This window comes from Numida meleagris, chromosome 5, assembly GCF_002078875.1.
Source record: "Numida meleagris isolate 19003 breed g44 Domestic line chromosome 5, NumMel1.0, whole genome shotgun sequence".
NCBI lineage: Eukaryota > Metazoa > Chordata > Aves > Galliformes > Numididae > Numida > Numida meleagris.
This window is the reverse complement of record NC_034413.1, coordinates 50,695,440-50,714,738: the sequence shown is the minus strand read 5'-3', so window position 1 is coordinate 50,714,738 and position 19,299 is coordinate 50,695,440. Positions and strand designations below refer to the sequence as shown.

Genomic DNA, 19,299 nt, shown 5'->3' with positions numbered 1-19,299 from the left:
TCTTCCTTGAAATGATGACCATAACTCACAGTTAAAGAACATAATCATAGAATCACAGAACAGTTTGGGTTGGAAGGGACCTGAAACATCACCTAGTTCCAGCCCCCTGCCGCAGCCAGGATTGCTGACAGCTAGATCAAGAACGAAGATGCACTGTGTACTCTTCTTACAATGGGCTCAAAGTTGCATGCAGTTTAAATTTAATTCCCTTGGTTCAGAACATGTGATAATTTCAAGTGCATGGCAGCTTTACTTCTTTTTTCCTCCCAATGCCTCCATACCATAGTCCAGTCAAGAGCTTTTCAAACAATAACAGGACGTGGCGCCCCATCCATCATGTTCCCAACATTCATAAATCAGACCAAACTACTTTTCATATGGTAGCAAACAAACATGAGGGTGCGATTTCTTCTCAACCTCCCTCAACAAAACTAGCAGTTCATCTGTTATTTCTTAGCTTCACATATATTAAGATGAGACTGAGATACCTGAACCTTAGCCAGAATTTTTGATTACACACAATGCTTTTGCAGCAGCACTCACTGCAACCAGAGATGGCTGAGCAACGCCTATGATCACCAAGCCACTTGTGAACTCCTCCTGTGGATTACTTAGGCTCCTAGAATTAAGGATACGTGGCCAACTCCTAAAAAGGTGCTGGGTGTCAACTGCAAATGGAATTTGATTTATTTTCAAAAGAACAGAATGCATTCTTATTTTCATAACGTTACTTTGACATTAATAACTTCCAAAAAAAATGCTGATCAGTGCAGTGATAAAGAAATAAGTTCGAAGACGCTGCTGCCTTTTAGAACAATTATAATTTCATTAAAATAGGAACATAACTTAAAGATAGATTTTATTCTCTTTGATGATTTACTCATGCAAACTGCACATAAAAGAAAACAGTACAGTTTGTGAACATGTCAAATGTAAAGACCCAAAATGCTAAGTACAGAATTAGTGTGACATACGTCTCCAAACAGAATCCATGGTAGTAGAGCTAATAACTGTTTTCTATTTGCTGAACACAGATTTTTAATGGTTCTTTTTCCAGCCCCGCAGTTAAACTCATTAACTGTTTACATGTCTCCTATACACTTATGAAGACTTATTTTACAAGCGTGATAGTTGTTATTAAAAAAAAACTCCACTTATATAAATATGATTTTAAAAGCCTTTGTGTTTAGGAGAGCAAATTATAGCGCAATCAATGAGGCCTCACCAAGTCCACCAAAACTACAATGAAAAGTGACTGTATAGCTTTCCTGCAGAATTCACATTTTGTGCCTTTGCAATTCATTTCCTTCTCATAAGATGTCCATTGTATGTTACCATCCTGGAAATGATAACTTATTGTTTATTCCTGAAATTGGGAAAGTAAGACTTCTAAACACATGAGGTTATCAACTGAACTTCCTTAGTTTACAATAAAAAATATTTAGAATCCTTGTTATTTGCATGCTTAAAGCCCTGCAATGATATATATATGACCTAGATATTTCTTTGTCCAGTTTCAGTATAGTATGGTTGTATATATATTGTAGAAATCATGATTTTCCTGTGGATCAATTACATTTTTTAGATTTTAAACTGAATCAAATAGAAATTTGATGGCACTGACACTTAAAAACACGTAGTATAGCGTGGAGAAGGAAGAGCAAATGAACTACACAACCCATTATAAACGCATTAAATCTTTGTTATATACATAATGGAATCCTGCTTTACTGCCAGTTGCTACTATGCATCTGTTTTTGCTATTATACAAAGTTTTCCGACCTGAAAGCACACATCTATATTTTTTTTAAACAACTTAATCTATTGTAAAATATTGTACTGTATTTTGAACATGAGTACAGAATCAAAATAGATAATGGCACATTTAAAAAACTCAGTATCCTACAGATGATTGGATAATGAGAAAAAGTGTACCTACAATCATTTCATCAGAAACAAACTACATCATGGAATGTTAGTTATCCAAGTTTGCACAGTAAATAACATTTTAAAACTGCAATCACCTATCAGCCAGCATCACATTGAAGGCATCTTTAAACATTCAAGCAAAAGACTGCTGGCATTAACTACTGAACCATTCTCACGCACACACCACACACACCACATTATAATTACATTGTTTCCAAGATACGGTAGATACTGATTTTTTTTTTCCACAAGAAAGGTATCAAAATTTTTGCTACTAAAAGATGACAGTGCTTACACAAGAATTAAGTACAAGTTAGCTTGCAAATACAAGACAATGACAAAAAAAAGTCTTGAGTTGTCTGAAGGATTTTAGGCTTTTCTGGCGTCCAAAACCATGAGTAAACTCAGTCTGCGACTCAAAAACCCACAAAATATCATCCTACTTTGGAATACTAAGTATTCCATACTTGATAACCCCGTATTTTACAATATGCTTACTAGTTTCAGCCAAACAACAAAGGGTAGTTACAGATACCTATGCTTACTGGAGAAATAAAGCTCTCCTCCCCTCATAAGGAAAGTGTTGGAGGGGGAAAAAAAAACACCTGACAAATTAAAAAAAAAAAAATCTATTTAGTAATGATCCTCATTTAGGATAGGTATGTGCATAAGAGTACTGTATCTCATATACTGTACTGGCCCTATTAAACAAATTAAAAACCCAACGGTTAAAAAGCCAACCAAAATGCTATATATAAAACAACCCAAACATTTTTCTCCCAATGTTCTTCCTCTCATAATGTGCAAAACAACAAAAAGGCAAAAAGACTAAAAGCAAATTTACTGTTACTGTCTTTCTCTTGCCTAGTGCTTTATGACCTTGCTCAAGTTACAAAGTCAATAGGGACTATGCAGAACTTTGGTATAAAATGTCACATAATATTACTATCACAGTCTGGGGGATGAACTTTAGTAACTCACCCCAATGTTTGTTGAAATAATACCAAATTAAAAATGAAATAAACCACATTGTACTGTACATACACTTTACACATTAAGCACAAAAAATAACTAGTAAACCTAACACTTAAGAGAAAAAAAAAGTCTTTTACAAAGAGACTTTTAATTGGTGTTCTGTCTCACCTTCACCTGTCAATCGTTAAAGCCAAATTTAGGTTTGAATTTTAAAACCAAGTAATTTTAAGCTACAGTTTCTCCTAGGTGGAGACTGGTCTTTCGTTGATTTCCCTTTAAAGTCACAAACGAATACCTAAGAAAAGGATGCAACCAAGTTCCTAATCAACTTCCCGAGGGCTGCGCCTGGGAGGGCGGCACCACACCGACCTGGGGAAGCCCGGGCTCTGAGCTCTGGTCCGCCAGCTGCGTGAGCACCGAGGTGGCCACCGCCTCTGCCTTGGAAGTGGAGCTTACACCGTTGGAAGTGCTGACAGAGCTGTGCTGAATAGCTTCCGTGTGCGGGCTGCTTGGCACTGAGATGTCTTCTGAACTGTCATCTTTATCTGCAGCTTCAGAAGAGAAACCTGTTTAGCATGCTTTTCCCTCATAACACAAAACCACTTCCCACACGACAGCAGTCCCCTCCTAAACAATTAGCATTCATGGTATCACATAGCACAGCAAATTGCAAAAACAATCTAGTTTTCATTACTTTTTTTTTTTTTTGAGAAAACACTACTTCATAGGCAAAGATACGGATTGCATTATGGAGTATTCAGCAAATAAGAACATTTTCACATCTTCAAAATCATGATTAATGCTATCTGATTTCCCACCTAGTAAATGAGCTGGTGGGTACAGTGCTCACGTCGTGTCAATAAGCAGTACCAATAGATTGAAAATGTTACCAGGTCTGCTGCTGCTGTATAATTGGCCTTATGTTTTTAACAGGTGCCATTTACTTCATTTGCTCAGTGGTCAAGAGACTGGTTCTGTGATCAATGATCATGAATACCCCCTCTGAAAAAGGTGGCATTTATAACCTTATATTAGTTAGACAATATTTCCACAAGTTTTCAGACCTCATTCTTTTAAAGTTCAGTAACTTCTTTAGTACACAGATGTCTGTCGTTAGGATTTAGAATTATTTTTTAAATAAAAGTTATAATATCTTTAAAAATATTTATTCTTAGTATCTTCAAGAATAATTCACTTTCACCAAAGTGAATTTGCCACAAAGTTGCCTTGTTTTTCCCTCACGGAAGAGCGTAAAAATTCAAAAAATTCTTACTACGCAAAATTAGAACCTAAAAAGTGAGCATGATTTAAAATGTCTCTCACACAGATGTCCTAGCCATGCCAAAATTACCCTATTTTTCCCCAGAATTTCAAAAGTTAGCCAAGACATCATGCAAACATTGTCAAGTAAAAAGCTAAGTTAAAGACTAAAAATCAAAGAGAAAATAAATCTACTGTTGTTCACACTTTTGAGTGAAGATCAAATTTAATTATAATTCTTCCGTATCGTTTTGTGCTACTTACTGTTTTTCAAGTCATTGCATAAAGCTTTTGTGAAAAATATTTAAACTGAACATACAGATGGAAGACTGAAAGTCCTTTTTAAAACACTACTGACCATTTTGTAATCTAATAACATGGACACACAAAGACAGAAACAGCAAGAACCATTGCTGGTAGCGCAGCAATGGAACAAAGCTTGATTTTCACTAGACTTGTTTTTGTAATCCTTTTCAGATTTGCTTGAGATTGGCCTACAAAGTTGAGCTACTCAGCGAAGAAGAGATGGTAAAAGATGACACTAACAATAAAAGATACCATAGCCTCATTACCATACAAAACCAGGGTAACAGCAGTAACTAAAATGAAAACAAGGCATGAAAAAACAACGATGAAGTTTACGAGGTACTGGGGTTTATATGACTACTAGAAAATTCAGTAAATTAGCAAGTCAAGTCCACAGTATAAATGTCTTTGAAGCAACCCTATGCATACTAAGAACCCGCTCCTCGTCACTGTTTATTATCAACCACTTTTAGAAAAGAATGGTAAGGTCAAAGAAGTGTTTTGGTAATGGACCGCATGGTGGGCAAGACTGAGCTGTAGACAAGATTTTTAAAAATAGCAAACAAAACACAGAGAAGACTTACAAAGGTATAGAAAGTACCGTTGTACAGTAGTCAAAACTTGCTACTATTTACATCTTACCATTGCTTACAGGCAGCTTTCGGTAATGTAAGCAAAAAGGGAGTTGCAACTTCAGAATAAAAACCCAAATAATAATTCCCATATCCAGATCTAGTCCTCTGATGATCTCTAGAAAGGAAACCTCATGGTAACTGTCAACTACAGAGGGACTACAGAGGAACTCACTGAAAAATTATTATTTCTAGGCTTGAGTTGGCTGTATCCCTGCAAAGGCGTATTCACAATTTACTGAAGGATTGTCGCCAATACAAAACAGGCTGCAGGAACATTTGAGTGACTGGTTAGTCACATTCTACTGTTTCTTTAAAACTAACTTGAGAAAGAGCACACGCGAAAATTTCATTTCAGACCACCTGCACTACAGTCTCTATCTTTTTATATTCAGTTTTGTACAACTGCTCTTGAAGACTATGACATCCATCCTTTTGAAAAATATCTGAAACATTTTTTTTTCCTCCAACAGGAATTTTCACATTTTCCTTTCACAAGTTTTAACCTTCTTGCTTTACTTCCAGAAAAAAATAACATAGAAAATATCTGTGTATTGCAGAAAACTTGTAGAAATAACCTGGTTTTGAAGAAGTAAAATGAAAAATGTACGAGCAGCACTTAGATTCTTTGTATACATTGCAATTCCCCAGTGTTTAAAGATAAATTCAGAAACAGTACTATTTTTCCTTGGGGAAAAAAAAAGCTTAAAACATCTGAAAACACGAAAATTGAAACAATTTTGTCTGCAATACCTCAAAGCACCATCATAATTTTTTTCTGTCTTTTTGAAGTAGACACAAGACTTCTAAAATAATGAAAATATGACTTCAAGAGCAATTTTCCGAGAAGGGATATCTTCACTGTAATGCTTTTCTCACTTGCCCTGACGCAAAAAGGCAAAAATGTGCCTGGAAAATCCAGAAGATCTTACAAGATATGTAAGTAGGTGTCAAAAACATCCCGCAAAGTAATAGATTATTTCTGCCTATTTAACTGCATCATAAGTGAAACCCTATTAAATTGTGGGCTTAGCTGTTAAAACACAGCCTGCCTCGTATAAACTAGCACCATCTCAGCAGTGCACAATATTCAGCACTGCAGGAGCACTGTAATCTGGTGTATTCAGTTTCTTCCACAGAGATACTGTTAAACCACTCAATATGTTCTTAAGCAATTGAACTTACATGACTTGATGCACGTAATATGTTTGTTTAAAAGTACTTTGTCAACACTGTTTTCATGAATGTGTACGTTAGCTGAAACTATTTTTTCCCACCCATAAATTATACTATGGGTAAATCAGTTAGCCAACATCTTTTCCTAACAGTATTCACATGAAGACAATGTGACAAAATTCTTTCACAGGGATGTCATTACAACCATCCTTTGTGCTGAACTTTGACTTTCAAAAGAATTAAAAAACAAAACTAAGACAAACAAAAAGAATCCAAAAGAACCTAAGTGAGCTATACCGCCCATTTTTGTCCTATGATTAGCCTTTTCTAAAACGTAGTCTTTTTCCGCTGATTAGGGTTGCAGTACATATTCATTTTGTTTTCTTTAGTAAATTACGAATGTTATAATCCCTTTTCAAAGGGCAGAAAATACACAGTACTACTAAAAAGTCTGTCATTAGTACTTCAACAAAGAAATCTTTAGCATGTAATTAGCTTGCCAGTTTAAGACTTACATTCCTGAATTTGCATCAAAAATATTTAAACACATATCCTCAAACCCTCAAAATTCAAGAAACCTACAGTTGTTGCCTTTTTTTCGGGGGGGGGGGGGGGGGGGGGGATTGTTAGGTTTTTATTTTTTTCAGTAAGATCTTGCATGCGTAATGTTATCCCCTAGTAGCTTCTGTATGAAATTATGTTGTGCTGTCAGATGGGAGCCATAATGGCCTCATCCCTGCAGCAATCATTGTTAATATAAATCCCAAACATATTTCCATACTCTTCCAATTTGCTCCAAGATGCTATTTTCTGTCTTGTCAAAATGACTGGAGATCAAAGGACCAAGATTTATAAGCTCAAAACTGACAAAATCAGTATTCTAAATATACGTGGCAAGAGAGAGTTGCTAAATCTCCTGAATCTTTTAAATTAAAAAATATTGCCCATTCTGATGAAACTGCTTACAATGACTACAAGTAAAGATGGTGGCCATTAAGTTTTATCGCAAGCACCTGAGGATCTGTTTGCATGCAATACAAAATGTTCCTTTATTCTCCTGAATTACTGACACTGGCAAATTAAAATGAAGTGGCTACATATGGCAGAAACAATCTTCACATTTACAAATATCCTGAAATATCACTAAATCATAAAAACGAAAGCTGTGGGTTATATATTATGAATGTTGCCTAATGCATTCCCGGCTCAGTTATTTGTAACAAATTTGTGTACAATGGACAAAATTGGCCATTTATTCTACAGCAGCAGCAGCTGGTTCTGGCACCGTGTATCATATCCAAAAATGAAGTTACAAGTCAGGAAAGCATAATTAACCTTTAAAATGCTGGAAGGATAAAAATCAAATGAGCAACTTTCAGTACAAATATGTACTAGAAAAGAAATGCGAACTGAAGCTCTTGGTATTCCCTTTGTATTCGCTTTTCAAAATACCCTGTTAAAAGAGGTTGTTTAAAGTGGAAATCAAAACAACCTAGAAGACATTGTACAGTAGGAGCCACAAACCTGCATCTGATTACTTTAACGGCTTGACTGATCCTGGATGTTATGGTAAATGAGGACAGCTGTTATATTACCTTTACAGAAATCTCATTATGATAAAGAAAAAACCCACAAGGACTTTTCTCTGTACCAGGCTAAGATAAAGTATACAAAAATGGTTTATCACGTGCTCTTAATACTTTAATTATGTTTTTCAAAGCAGGTGTAGTAGCCTACAGTCCATATATGCTAATTACCATATGCATTTTTTAAACCAACATAAAACCCTCAATGTTATGCAACAATTCAACTGAAAGGACTTAAAAATATATTCCTAAATATTCCATATTCATTCCTGCCTTATAATAACCTTTGAGATTGAAAAAAAATCTTTAATGTAATATTAGAACTGCACTTCTTATTTTTAATGTTGATTCAGTTCACTTTGGCAGTATTTCATTGACGCAGACTAAGGCTACAGGTAATGGAACATTACTCACTATGATAGCCAGATTTCTTCTGCATGGCGGTTACAGGGCAATCTTTATGAGCCAGAAGAAGCTGTTTCAGCTGTGCCACTTCATTTCTCAGCAGGGTGACTTCATTCTAAAGAAGAAGAAAGTTATGTATGTACTTTACCAGCTCAAGCTACATGCATTTTGAAAGTAAGTATTAAGTTTTATAGGATTTTCAGTTGTTCATTTAAGGGTAAATAAAATACAAGAATTTTCCATTTGGTGTATATATAGCAAAAATGTACGCATTTTTATCTTACAATACTTAAATCTTATCTGAAACTCGACTAACTTTATTTTATGATTTTCTTAAATTAGGAAACACTTATGGAAAATACAACATGTATTTCAGTTTGCAGATGCAGAGTCTACATATAGTCTCATTCACATGATCCAGCTACTGTAAGACTCTTTATCTACAGAGTTTTATGAATTCTAATCAGAGTAAATCTACATTTAGCTACCCACATTCAACAGATGCCACAGCCAATAATACATAGATTTTTAAGTAAGCCTATGCAATACTGGTTTGGGGAACTATATTTGTACTCAGACTTTAAAAATCTCACATAATGAAAAATAATTTAGAAAATGTCTTGTTGATCTTCACATTTCTTCTCTCTTTAACAATCATGTATAAATCAAGTATTGTATGAAGGCATAATTATTAATAATGTTGACAAAACCTGAAGTGTCAGTCTACACCGTTAAAGTGGAGTGTAATCTAGGAGACAGCCCTTGCAGAATCTAGAGACAGTGCTCATTCCCGGCTGTGCCTTTCCACTATTGGGTGACCTTGAAGAAGGTCATTTTTCTTCTTTGCGCTTCAATTTCCCCATTTGTAAGATGGAGGACAATGATACTTACCTTCCCTGTAAAAACAATTTGATATCTATGGATGAGAAATGGTACATAACTACATTGACACTCCAAATTAAGAACGGTGTGGCATGGTGATAGATTCATTTTCACTTAGAACGTTAGAAAAACCTGTAGGTATCTACAGAATCAGGTTATCTGTAATGCTTTTTGATCCTCATATCTTGATATGTTATATGCTTTTCAGGGGTTAGTTTATTTTAAATAAAATTTCCACTGATACGAAATACTTGAGGTTATTTAAACTACACGAACCTGTGCACATAAGTAAAATATTTATTACCCATGAACGCATATGTTTATGCATTTGGAAGCAACTTAAAGAAAAGCAGACATAGGAAAATTAGATTACAAATAAAATTATGTGGGAAAAAAAACAACATGCAAATGTCGATCTGACCCTATAAGCTAAGGTAGTACAGTCAGAAGAGATGCATGATAACTAAAAGGATTCTAAAGTAATGAAAACATTTTCAAGAACAGAATTTATTTGGTTTACTTACACTAAGTAATATAATTTAAAAATACTGTACCTAAAATATCAGATTTGTAAGACACAGCTTTTCTCTATGCCCTCTTCCCCTAATGAGAAAACCAATTTAAAAGTTTATATTTGCAAAAGCTCCTTAAAAACTATTAAGGACTAATTTTCTGTTCAGTCATGTTATTGTGCCAAATATCCTTTGCAGAAACTTTAAAACAAAAACAAGAGCTGCAAGAGAGAAATTTGACTTCACTGATGTTTCTGATAAAAGAAAACTGTGATTACAAAGAAAAAGGTTGCAATAAAAAAAAAGAAAAAAACATATCACCTACAAAAGCTCTACCATCTGGAATTGTATGTCCTGAAATCCTGGGCTGTAAAGAGAGCTCTCTACTTGTGCCTCCAGCTCTCAGTTCTCTTAGTTCACCATGTTATTTACTGAGGATCCACATGCCTGGATGCCAAGCAGGCAGCTGCACAGAACTGATGCAGAAAAGTGCTGATGCAGTTTTGAGACACTTCTCGATAATGTACAGAAGCAGCAATGTCCAAGGAACATGAATCATACTTCTGTTAGTTTAAAGGAACACTGGCAAAACAAACGATCAAATCAGGAAAAAGTATTCAGAAAGTTTCTACCTTCATCTCCCCCACTTAAGGAAGAATTTTATACACAAACAGCATATATAAAAATGAAGCAGCTGTTTACCAGTGTAAATAAATCTAGTATTTATGAAAAATAGTTGAAAAGGCGGTGCTTTGCTAAAAGGAATATTAAAAAAATATCTTATTTTAAAGCAGATTTGAAAAAAATGGAAGAGCATTCCTATACTAAATTAAAAACTTGAGGCTTACTCCCTGAAAACATAGCTAGCACTGTTAGTAACGTCAACACTGTGCCAATAGCATCATATTCAATTTACAAACCATTCCTGAAAGTAGAAGAGAATAAGCCCCAGACACACTTGGTATGTGGAATGTGACAGAAAGACAAATCAATGGCTGCCATTTACATGCTACTAGTAAGAGCCACTTTGGACTGGTAATAAAAGCATGTTGTTAGAATCAACTTCTATATACCTTGCAGTTTTCTTATCATGCATCTGACAATATGACATCCTTCCAGCTCTTTCAAAATATGTTAACAGGTGGCCTTTACGGAAAATAGGCTAACAAGAAGAAACACATAGAACAAACAATTCAACAGTTGGCATGAAGAAAGATTGAGAGTTTTTGCACATAGAAGATGAACAGCCCCCTTCATTTATCAAGTCAAGAGCAGGTATGAGTGCTTCTTTAAACAAGCATAAAATACACTTCACGTACTACCTAGAAGAATTTTTATGTTCACACACATCAAAAGTGTGCTAACATGGGAAAGCAGGATTCTGGAGGAAAGCACATCTATTTCCACCAGTATTCCATTTTCAAAAGATATTTCCCCTTCTGTCTATCATGGTATATAACACTGTGTACAATATGTTCTTCTGTATCTGCCTATCCTCCCTGGATTCAAAATGCATGTGTAGTAATGGGACCAGATTAACCCTTACTAAGTAGGGCGCTAGGCAACATTAGTGAGGTATATTTACCAGGCCTATTACCAGAGACAGGCAGACGTGGCAGTTACAGGGATAGTGGATTGTGCATTTATTTTTTATATAGCCTTCCTAAGGCAGTGTCTGTAACACTAGTACAAACCACCAACTGCTGATAATGGACGTCTCCTAAAGCCCAGAAAGACCTCCTAAGGAAGACAGACCATTCTTCTACGACACAGAAGTAACACAAACTCACTAATTCTTTGCCCTGTGAAGTTTTTTAAGTGATAGGGACCAAACAGGGAACATGCTACGGACTTTGGTATCTGACACTCCAATACCTCTGAGTGGCCGCTGGGCATGCATCGTCAACAGTTCCTTAAGAACATGTTACATGGCAAACCATATCCAGGCAAGGCACAGAGGCAACACAAGGTATAACAAGTCTCAGATCATTAAACAAGTCAACATACGAGCAGAAAACACAAAAAAAAATCCCAATAAATATACTTTAAAAAGCTGGAAGCATGAAATAACGTATGTAGCCTACAGTATAGACTGATAAAGGCCAATTTAATATATGTTATTCACATGATTTCATTGAAATCTTCAATTCAGTAAAAAAAAAAGCTTGAATAAATTACATTCTCATACGCAAATTCATCTACAGAAAGCTGAGAACTGTGGAACAAAAGAACATATATCAACCAACTATGGCTCTTCAAATCTATATGTACTGTTAGAGAGCTCCCAGTTTTAAAAATCTCAACATTTATATTAGAATCTTTGACAAAAACGTAAAATGAAAACTACTGTGTTGAAAGAAGTTGAAAGTGTTATGCGAAGCACTGCAATGCAATTTCTAGTCGTTTTGGTATTAACCTAATTTTGTAATTATGACATCTCAGCAGGTCATTTAGATATTAAAGAAAAACTACTAAACCCTACCACTCAGTCCATAAAGCTGTACTAAAGCAAAACTCCAAATGTAACTAATTTTCTATTAAATATAACGTAAGTAACCATGGGTTGTTTCTGCCCTCAACGCTGATCAGCTGTGTTAGATTATTAAGTAAAATTTTACTATGGAAATTCAGAATGGACGAGTGCTTTCACATAATAGTTCATTTTTCTCACATTCAATACTCTTCAAATCATTCTGTTCTTCACAGTTAACAGTTTTGCTTTTGGCAAACTAAGGAATTCACTTTTCCTGAATTATTACAGAATTACTGCCTGGAAATCTGGAAATGTTTTTGTTTCCAGATATGTAAACAAACAATTAAAAACCACAATCAAGATTTAGATGCAACTATAAGCAATGCACACAAATAAACACAACAATATTTTACACAGGTAGCCACAGTTATACTAATAGATTAGGAGACATTAAGATCACTGACAAAGTCCCAGGATGAAACACGTTTTAGCATTTGCCATAAAACAAAGTGTAAAACTTGATTTCCTTTGTGACTTCAGATTCTGTTCTCATTCTTAATTTTGTTTCTAACAAGAACTACATCATGCTACAAACAGCAATTGAGAAAAACTGCAACTGTTACAGAAGAGAAAACCTGCGGCCTTCTCAATGAGACAAAGCTTTTTAATTTTTTCCCCTGTACCATTACTGCTGCTATGGGGCACTTCTTAAACAGAGCATTAGCCTTCTTCCATATCATCATCAGGTAGTATATTTGCATACCTTTACATGGATGCATTATTTTTATTAAAATATCTGCAAACAAGTCTGATTCTACATTTTATCTATTATATAGGTGTTTGAACATGCACAGAACGAAACCAGGATTGCTCTCTAATAAGCAAAAGACTACTATGTTATTTCATAACTATACAATACTAACGTTGGTATTATAGTAGCAGCTATACTAAATAAGGTGTGTGTGTGTGTGTATATAACAGTATGACAACTTTCGTTATTGGTTTCAAATCAACTGGGACAATTTGTTACCAATAACAATATGGTACTTCCATAGTTTTCAATTACAAAAATGGATTTGTATTTTCCAAAAATGGATAAGACAGTTCATATCTTACCAAAAGCTATTTTCATTAAGAAAACTGAAATACAGCCAATTGTTTTTGTTCTTTGTTTCTCTTCCTGTAAGAAAGATATATTCTACCTGCACTTTTTTCTTAGATTCTTTAAACTATAGTGCCAAATGTCATTTTGCAATTAATGGATTTACAGTGAGGGCTATGACTACATTAAAGTCAAGTCCTCAGATTGTGAACAGGTATGAGAAGATTACGTATTTGCAAGTAATTTAAGTAATGTCACAATGGCAGGTAGTGATTCTAGAACACAAGTAACAGTTTTACATTATGTGCTTAGCTATAAATTTCTTACATTTTACAGTCTAAGATGCTGAGAATCTTCAAAGACAGACTAGGTATATTATTTATTTTTAGGAAAAATTTCTTTAAGGTTGGACAAACGCTGGAACAGACTTCCTAGTGAGGTGATCGATGCTCCATGCCTGTCAATGTTCAAGAAGTATTTGGATAATGCCCTCAATAACCTTGAATTTGCTTTAAATTTTGGTTACCCTTGAAGCAGTCTCAGTTGGACTCAATGACCTTTGTAGATCCCTTCTAAATGTACTGTTCTGTTCCAGTCAGGAAACTGAAAATGACTGGTACTTTTTAATGTTGATTACAAGATGAAACATGCCATATTATTCCGTTTGTTGAGCTGGGACATCTTCATCAATAGCACCAAATAAGAGTTTTAATAGGAAAGATCTGTGAATTTGACTCTCTGAACAACTCTAAGGAAACAAGATAAAGTTTAAGAGATCAAAATACTTTTTATTACATTTTCTAAATGAATGCTTCATTTAAGAAACAACATCAAGCTTTCCTTTCCGTAATTCTTAAAACAATGCTTTTAGACTTTTTATTTTGAAACAATACTTCCCGCCAATTCTTGTGTGCTGCTGTAAAAGATTAAGAAAGTATATTTTAGCAGTAGTAGCAACTTAAACAAAAGGGTCATGGATTGTTTAAGGGGGAAAAGTGCATCAACGTGACAACTTTCCAACGACTGGTAACCTCTGATGGGGTGGAGAAATAACTGGTAATATATACTAGACTACCCTCTTACAGTATACATCTCTCCCTCTAAGATTTATGCACACTGGGAGGGCAGTGTGGTGAAGTTTGCACTGACACTGCCTGTGCTGTACCTGTTCTGTGGACAAAAGAGGCCTTCAGTTTCCAGTGATGTCAATCTGGCACCTTTCACGAGCACTACATTCACTTTAAAGGAAAAAACAGTGAAGTTAAAAAGAACCAAAGGAAATAAAACCAAACGTTATTTAAATAACTCAGACTGTGATAGAAATTGATAAGGGCAAGGCGTTTTTTAAGGTAAGGCTATTAAGCCTTTACTCCAACATATAAAGTCATTTAGTATCACTGTCTGAAAGTTATTTAAAATGGAACAAAGGACAAATGGGAATGATCCTAAGTTTACACATCTTAAAATCAGAACACTCTTTTATACCCTTACTTTGCTGGAATACGCAATTCAATACTGGATTTTCAGTTCTGACCTGGGACTTCATTTAGAAGTAGTTCATATTTCAGATTTCATGCAAAGTTCAAAGTTCCATTGATCCAGAAACACTGTCCAAGAGTTATTTAATCATTTTTACTTGAAATAAAAAGTATACCTGTAACTGGCCATTTAGTGAGCTCAGATCCTCAGCCTTTTTCTCCAATGACTGTACCCAGACTTTCCGTTTCTGTCGGCATCTGGATGCAGCAGCTCGGTTTCGCTCCAGAAACTTTCTTCTTTTTTCATCAGGGTCTTCATTAGCAGCTCTTCTTCTCCGACCACCTGTATTTGGTGTTTGTTGTGTAGGCTGAGCTGGTGATGCCTGAAAACAGCAAGAAGTATTAAAGAAGTTATCAGTGTAATACTTTTAGGTTTTTAAAAGCACTAGAAAACAACCCTAAAACACACTGAAGTTTTGTCTCACTGGCCTTCTGTTTAGGGATAGTGACTGTTTCCACTGTCATCTATATTTTCTTAAGCAACTGCTTTTCCAACAGGCTTCTTAGAAGCAGAATGGCAGTTGTCCTGGATTCACCTTTGGAAACACCTATTTCAGCAGCACTTCTAGTCTGACTTGGAGCTCTTGTCCTTTTGTTTCCTGTTTTCATCTGTCACCCCACAGGAAAATACTACCACTTCTAAGCTCACTAACCTCCTTTCAGTGCTCAGAATGAGAGAGTACTGAAACTCTTCTTGTGGAAGCCCAAAAAGGATCCTTAAAGCAATTAACAAGTGTTATCCTTGATGCAGTTAAAAAGTTCAGAAGAGTGCTTAAGATACGAAATACAGTAGAGAGATGTAATATAAATGCAAAATAAAGTAAGTTGATGTTTTCATTTATATATAAACCAGCAGTATAATTTTCAGTTACTACAAAAATTCCTGTTAGCACACTCCAGAAATCAGGAGTTAGTTTTAAATCCAAACAGACAAATAATACCTATTTTGAAATTATCATCTTGAATAATGCATTTTAGAAAGAGCATCATTAAAAACACTTTATTGCTACACAAATATTGATATGACAGCAAAATACATATAGTACAGACATAGCAATCTGGCAAAATTACATATAATCATCTAGAAAAAGCAGTCTGGTGCATAACTATATATATATATATATATATATATAAAATAAGATTCTGCCAGCATTTTATCAGGGCAGTCCGCTTCTCCCTCAAACTTCTAGCTCTGAGAGTATTCCATAGTACTTGTTAATCTCTGCTTTGTAAATCAACAGTAAGGGAAAAAAAGAGTGTTTATATAACAAGGAGTGGGGCAGGAAATACATTTCCACTTTGTTGTCATACCGGTGTTTCAGTTGTTGAAGTTGCAGGTTGCTGTAGTGATTGCGGTCGTGGCTCTTCTGACTGAGTCCTAACCAACCCACTTGGATGTCCCTTGGCAGTATCTCCATTTGTTACCTGAGGGTGCTGCTGGGTCAAGGCTGCTTTCAATCTCTGAAAGAAAACGAAACTTTTTTCCTTCTCAACATAATGGAAATATTGTAACATAATTACATAATCACATGATAACTTGAGAACTTACGAATGATTTACATTAGTTAGTTCCACTACACTTGGCAAACAGGAGCTCCATCTCTATCACTACTGGACTTTTTTTGTTTGTTTGTTTTTTTACAGGCTTTCAACAGCAATCTAGGAATATATCTACTTGCAACCATAACTTCTTGCAATTATCGTAACAGCATCTCAGAAAGGACTCTAAGCTTCATGCAGAAATAAACAAAAAACCTCTTTGGTGATGAGTAGTTCCCACAAAGAGATGACTCGAAAGCCATGAAGAAATAGTTGTTGAAACTGGTATTATATTACACTTGCAAAAACATACGCAGAAGCCTGAATACTGGCATAGTACTCAGCTGCAATACTTAGGTCTGAAGCTGGCTAATAAATTTCCATTTTGAATCCTTATTTTAAATGTTGACAATTTAACAAAAGTAACATTTTTCTAACATATTCCTTATGCCAAATACATTTGTGTATAATATTAACAACATTCAATTTTTTAAAAAATTAATTCTTGTATCATTATGGTTTGGAATACGAACTAAACATCAATAAGTACTAATAATTAAGAAAATGTCTTAAAAATGCTGGAGCCAGGCTGCATTTGGCCAGCCCAAAGCAGCACAGGATTTTGCATCTATTTATGTAGACAGATACTTCGTATCAGCTACAGTATCCAATGCCTCTCAGGATTAAGCCATTGGAATATAGCAATAGCTCTCCTCTTCCTTGATAGGATTTCCTGGCTCCTGTTCTACATTCAAGCATCAGATTGCAGATCCACCTCTGCCAAAACTGCAAAAAATCTCTGTGATACAGCAAATTGACCCTCTATATAGTTGATTGTAGCATCTAACCAGCAGCAGCAGATACCCTGTTTGTAGACTATATAGAGAACTTAGAAAGATGAGAAAGTCCTAACATTCCTTCACTGGCTTGCTATTAAGGAAGCTTCACTCACTGACTTGTGTATATCACCGTAGTAAGCTTCTTTCACAGTCTCTTCTATAGGGACTGCTCTACACTGAATGCAACAGCACACATCACCCCACCTAGGGACCACTCAAGTTCCAAATGCACTTCTCAAAAAAAGAATGGAAGAGATCCCTTCAGCTCTGTACGGACACTCTTTGTATACCTTCATACACTTTTTCATGAGATAAATAGTTGGCTTCTAACAGCCTAGTTCTGGCTGATAATCCATGGACTGGAATCATTAAGTGGGACCTTTTAAACATTTCCATCTTTTTAAGAATACAGAACATTATACACCAGGAAAATAGAGTTATTCAAAAGCTTGACGCTGCAAAATTAACAGCTGCACACAAATTATCTATGCATTGTGGTAGTTTCAAATTATAAACAATTTGATTTTTAAACTATTAATTAAAAAGCATGAACAACAAACAAAGCCAACCTCCGGAAATATGTTGACAGTAAGTTTTGGGATGGTTTCATTTTTTGTGGTAAAATTACTGCGATAAGATGTCAGTCTACAGATTTGCCAAAACTTAATTAATGCTGGTTGGTACTTAACATACATTGGAAAAGGGAACAGATGAACACTACCTGTGCATAATGATGCAGGCTTTAGGGCACGATGACACCATTTTTAAAGATAACGTGTCCACAATTCTTAGCATGTGTACAGTACTCTGAAAATCCTAAGGCCTTAAGTAGTTTTTAACTTCTTCTTTACAACAGTAAAGCAAACTGACAACAACCAACTTCTACCTTCCTAGCTCACCTTGGAAACACAAGCTAACAAAAAATCTCAGTCCATGCCTCCAATTAAACAAGAATAAAAAGCCCCAAGTACTTTCTAACTGAAACTACTACAACAAACTCCATGATCTAATTATAAAAATAAAAATGTTAATTTGATGATCCTCTTACTCAAACCACTACATCAGGATACCAAGGGCCCCATCCAGCCTGGCCTTGCATATTTCTGGAGATGGGGCATCCACAGCTTTGCTGGGCCAACTGTTCCAGGTGTTACCATCTTCCTCTTCCACTGTGATTCATCCAACTCAACTATCTGGATACGTAAGTTCAACAACAACAAGCTAAATTCTAATGTTTATGGCAGTGTTACATAAACACTTAAAAAGTATATGGATGGTCAGCGTGACTGTTCAATTCTGCTTGGGGCTGTATGAGCAAACTTTGATGTAAGTATCCACCACAAAAAACAAAACAAAACAAAAAAAAACCAACCCTCTGTGAACTGTTAGAAACACTTTGTACCATTTGTGTAAAGCTAGCTATTTAAGAAAGTTTCACTTAACATATCCGCTCCTCTAGTGAAAGACTGGCTAAGTTTAGAAAATTTAGGAGATCAAATGAAAGTAATGAGTATTCGGATGGGTTTTGATTTTTGTTGTTTGTTTTCTGCTGTTTTTCTCACATAAGGCAAATAATATTGTCTAGGTTCATACTTTAACTCTTCATTTGTGCGTTACAGACATGTTTGCAAAGTTAAACTAAAAGCTAATGCTATTACATTCACATGTTGTCCATAAAATTTGAAAATGGCAAAAGTGAAGTAAATACCGAACTATTATTATGTTATAAAACATACAGGCATAGGGATATACAAATTAAGCAGGGCTTTCAATACTGTAATGCTAAGATTTAAATATTATAGTTTTGTACATTTTTAAGTAAATAAACTTCTTTTGAAAATTACATTGTTAAATTAGAGTAGAGGCTTTTGGGAAAAGAAATGCAAAGTCATTGGCTTTAGCTTTATATCACAGTTTCAAAGTTGAAATAATAGTTATGATTAAAACTATAAAAAAAATGAGAAATAATACAAAAGACAAATATTATTACACATTCTCCCAATGAACTATCCAATTTAAGCATTTCATATCTCAGAAGGTAGTGCTGGAACAAAATACTACGTGGATGTTCTACTTCCTGTGAATAGTGAGACATCAAATACTATGGGAATCTTGGGAATCTCAGTTTTAAAAATCAAGTACATT

At 35.1% G+C, this 19,299-nt stretch overlaps 1 protein-coding gene across 9 annotated transcripts in view; it reads right to left on the bottom strand.

Annotated features, from left to right (window-relative positions):
• ATF2 (activating transcription factor 2) overlaps window positions 665–19,299 on the bottom strand; it is a 49,320-nt gene continuing 30,685 nt past the window's right edge. For 4 of the 9 annotated variants that reach the window (XM_021398160.1, XM_021398157.1, XM_021398156.1 and 1 more), the window contains 4 exons: window positions 16,088–16,237; window positions 14,893–15,099; window positions 8,279–8,384; window positions 665–3,455 (listed from right to left, as the gene is read on the bottom strand). In XM_021398160.1, the coding sequence (XP_021253835.1) occupies window positions 3,229–3,455; window positions 8,279–8,384; window positions 14,893–15,099; window positions 16,088–16,237 (690 nt within the window). In that variant the 3' untranslated portion in view covers window positions 665–3,228. Of the gene's footprint in view, window positions 3,456–8,270; window positions 8,385–14,403; window positions 14,477–14,892; window positions 15,100–16,087; window positions 16,238–19,299 lie in introns of those variants that run through there. The other 5 variants (XM_021398153.1, XM_021398158.1, XM_021398159.1 and 2 more) reach the window with 3 other exon arrangements.